A 4,311-nucleotide genomic window follows, 5' to 3' on the forward strand; every position below is an offset into this window, starting at 1 on the left:
AGGGCTGGGGGGAGGCAGCTGGCCTGTTAAAGCAGCTACTTCACATTGTAAGAGCAGGTGCAGAGATTTTGTTCGGAGAGCATTTAGGAAATGATACACCACTGAAGAAAAAAAAACTAAATCCCCATAAGGACAAACAGCACTGAAGAGGTTTTCAACGACTCTCCTAATTCCCCTTGCCTCAAGTCAGGAGGGTGGGTCTGTCCACACTTCCAGCCCAGGGTGCCTGCCTTCTCCCTGGGCTGTGCCTCCCTTGGGTGAAGGATAAAGTAGCCAGGAAGGATGACGAGGACCTAAGGACAGCCTGGCCAGCTGCCTCCTGCTGCATGACCGTCCACCAAAGGGCCCTCCTGTGGGGCCCAGGAAAGGCAGGGCAGGGAACGCCCTCCATCTCCCCTTCAGCCAGGTCTTCACATGACCCCCTCTGTGCTGTCCTGTGTGCCGGGTGACATTCTGGGCTGGGAGGAAGGGAGAGGAAAGACCAAGCCCCTTCTAACCTGGGGCTTCTGCTCAAGCAGGGGCAGATAACACCCAAGGAAACAGCATTCAGGGAGGGACAACACCCCACAAGAATTAAAAGGGGCCAATCACACAAGGCCCGCTGGGAGTTTCCAAGAGAACCTGGAAGCTACCAGAAGCTAAGAGCAGAGAAGTGAAAAATGATCCAGTAAATGTTTTAAAATTATATATCACCTAATTTCACTGCTCAACAAATCCTATAAGTTCTCAGGACTCCCTCTTCTCTGGTGAGGCAGCAAAGGCTTGGAGCCATAAGATAACAGTTCCAAGGTCCCAAAATCTGGAAGTGTCAAGTCAAGGCCAAGGTCTGAACTTCACATGCCTAGGACCCCTGCACTACTGACCGCCCCCCCCCCCCCGCCCATGTTCCACCCGCCCACTGTAGGAGTAGAATTCCAACTGGAACAACACAACTCCTCCCCCTACCCCACCAACAAATTCAGGACTAACGGGGCCTTCCAGTTTTTGACTGAAAGCATGGATAAATGTGAACACTTCCTCTTTAATAAAGGATAACTTCATTTATCGAGAGAGCATTCAAGGCCTTAGCTGACAGCTCCTCTCACTGCTACACAAAACAGGCCCACACCCATTGGGATCCAGCCCTGCTAGCCCCGAGTTTACTTCCACGGAAGCCTGGACCCTGCAGGCCCTCCCATTATTACTAGTCACGCTGGTGAAACTTGGAGACTTCATCCTCTTGAAAAACACAATGTCCAGTTGCACACATCCAAATGTTTCTTATCAGCTGTTATTAAAAAACAATACTACTTATATAAACCAAACTTCATGAAAGTTAGTTCTAGAAACATTCTGCCGGAATCCTGGCCCGCAAAGTGGCACCAGTTGAGCAGCTTCAAAGTCTCTGGGTGCGGCTGAGTGTCGAGGGAGGAGGGAAGAGCGGACGTGGGGAGTCGGAGCTCGGCTCAGACACCCTGGAGCCCGTGAGCTCCTGGGCAGGGGCCTCGTCCGCCCTTGTCCAGTTTCCCCGCACAGCAGCTGCCTGCAGCATGCTTACAGAGACCACCGAGAGCACAAGGTGTTGGCGCTGTCGCTCAGAAGCTGCTATCCTGGATGGCCCCACGTCTCAGGGATGAAGGACCCAGGAGGCTGGATGAGATGGTGCATGCGCAGAAGGGGTTTGGAACACACTCGGAGTTATGGAGCAGCTGGGGAAAGACAGCTAAGATACTAGAGATGCACACAGGACAGCACATGACCAAACACTGAACTGGGATGGAATGGCAGGAGCTGGAGCAGGAGGGAAAAGGCCTCGTGCATGGGCTGGTGGAATAATGCCCCCTCCCCAACAGAGATGCCAACTCACTAATCCTGGAACCTGGGAACAGTCGGGGCTATCTGGTAAAAGGAAATGAAGCTTGCAGATGTAATTAAGGTTGCTTGAGATGGGAGATGATCCTGGAGCATCCACGAGGGTCCAATGTCATCGCGAGCTCCTTAAAAGTGGAAGAGGGAAGCAGAAGAAGGATCAGAGGCTTAGAAAGAATGCAGGTACCTCTAGAAGCTGGAAAAGGCGAAGAAATGGGCCCTCCCCTCCAGCTCCAGAAGGAACACGGCCCAGGCCACACCTTGATTTAGCCCAATGGGGCTTCTGTCCTGCAGAACTGGAAGAGAGTAAGTGTGTGTGGCCTACGTGGCTGCATTTATGATAAGCTGTTAGAGCAGCATGAGGAATTGATCATCATGGATGCTGCAGGACTTATGCTGCCTGGCAGGGTGGAGGGCAAGGGATTGCAGGCAGGGGACCTGCCTGAGAAAACGCAAGAAGTCAAGAACCGCATGGTATATAAATTGTGCAAGGAGGAGTTCACCTTCCTGGAGCAGGACCTTGACAGTAGTGAGAGCCAAGGTCACATGACCCTTGAGCCTCAGAGGAGGAGGCCAAGACACGAGATGCTGGGCTCCAAGAGAGCCACTAAGGGTTGGACCTGGGGGGAGCCACAGAATAGTCTGGAAGAGATGTGTGTGTTGGTGAGAAGCACTGGTTGGGGTGGGGAAGAGGAACAAAAGCCACTGGCTGCCAATGCCTCCTGGAGTCCAGCGCCCTCCTCCTGCCCGGTCCAGGCAGATCACACGAAGGGCACGAGCTCAAGAGGTGGAGGTGGGCCGACCTGGCTCCAGGTACCGGCAGCATCCTTTGTACTAAGTGCCCTTTGCAGAAGACATGTATCCTGAGTCTCATCTCAGGGCTGTCTCTCTAAGACGAGGATCTGAGGCATCGCTCTTCCTGGTGGGAGAGGTGGGGCTAATGCTTTTGAAACATCATACAGGGTATCCGACCCAAGCTCAACCAACCACGGGCTGCGTCTCCTGCCTGAGCAACTAGCAACGCAACCAAAATCCTTCCTGTAGCTGGTACCTGGATGTTGAGTCTCCCTCGATGCGCCCCGAGGCCGTAGCGCTTGGAAGTAGATGCATGAAGCTGGAAGTCTGTGATTTTTAAGGTTTCCAGACCAAGAGGTGGGCAACCTAGGAAGGACAATGCTCGTTAAAAACAAAGACAGATGTTCAAAGGCAAGTATCTGGTTTTCTAAATCTACCCTCCCGCTTTCCAATTTGCCCCTGAACCCCTACCCCCCAGCGCAGCCCACCCCCCAGGCATGTCCAGACAGATGCGGTCAACTCAAACGTCAACAGTGTGCCAACTGCCCTTCTCGTCGTCATTTCCTCTCTGGCTGTTTGTGCTCTGATATTCCTTCTCTCTGTTGCTGTCCATGCTACTGTCTGAGCCTGTTTCCAATTAAGGATCCTTCCACAGTGTGACTCAGCCAGGGAGTGCTATTGGTTAGAAATTTCAGAGCAATCCCGTGGTTGAGCTCTGCAAATTAATCAGAACTCGTTGATTTTGCTTCAGCAACTCTGGCCTTTGTATTGTGCATGCTAATGAGCAAGGCAATATAAGTAGAAAAAAAAATCTATTGTTTTCCATTCTTAGCAAAACTGGTAGTTCTGAGAACAGCTACCAAACACAGTTTGGTCCAAGCTGCCCCTGGAATAAGATGCTGGCACATGGGCAGGCCCCTGGCAAGCCTCCCTGTCCAGACCAGCGTCCCTGTGGGTAAGAGCTTTAACAGCAGCTCTGGGGCCGGATCCCAGGCCTCGGGACTCCCGGGCTGCTATTCTTACTGCCCAGCCTGCCGTGGGGCTAGAAGTCTCCAAGCGATGCTATCTGTCTCCTCAAATCTGCCCTTGGTGAAAGAAAACACAAACTCTGGAGGAGAAGCAAAAGTATTTCTACTACAAGTATGAGAAATCCCTCCTGTAAGAGGCACGTTTAAAAAGCTATGTGGCTCACTGCTGAGATGGGGACCTGAGGAGGTGGGGGTATCTGTCCATCCATGACAAACCCCTGCAGGGATAAAAAGCCCTCTGGCCTCAGGATACTGGGGGAGCCTGGCAAGACAGGAGCTACCCTGGGTGTTCTGCGGGCCGCTGGGGAAGAAAGTCGGTCCGGGGGCGGGGGGGGGGGGGGGGGGGGGCGGGGGTGCCTGGGTGGCTCAGTTGGTTGAGCATCTGCCTTCGGCTCAGGTCGTGATTTCGGGGTCCTGGGATTGAGCCCTGCATCAGGCTCCCTGCGGCAAGTCTGCTTCTCCCTCTGCCCTTCCCCCCACTTGTGCTCTTTGTCTCACTCACTCAAATAAATAAAATCAAGAAAAGAAAGAAAGAAAAGAAAGGGAAGGAAGGGAGGGAGAGAGAGAGAGAGGGAGAAAAAGAAAAGAAAAGAAAAGAAAGAAAGAAAGAAAGAAAGAAAGAAAGAAAGAAAGAAAGAAA

The 4,311-nt window shown here is 52.5% G+C and overlaps 1 protein-coding gene across 1 annotated transcript in view; it reads right to left on the reverse strand.

The window, feature by feature from the left end:
* Positions 1-4,311, reverse strand: part of CPXM2 (carboxypeptidase X, M14 family member 2) — a 159,081-nt gene that overhangs the window by 93,969 nt on the left and 60,801 nt on the right. The window contains exon 4 of the mRNA XM_044916228.1: positions 2,900-3,009. Within this exon, the coding sequence (XP_044772163.1) occupies positions 2,900-3,009 (110 nt within the window). The remainder of the gene's footprint in view (positions 1-2,899; positions 3,010-4,311) is intronic.

This window comes from Neomonachus schauinslandi, chromosome 6 (genome assembly GCF_002201575.2).
Source record: "Neomonachus schauinslandi chromosome 6, ASM220157v2, whole genome shotgun sequence".
NCBI lineage: Eukaryota > Metazoa > Chordata > Mammalia > Carnivora > Phocidae > Neomonachus > Neomonachus schauinslandi.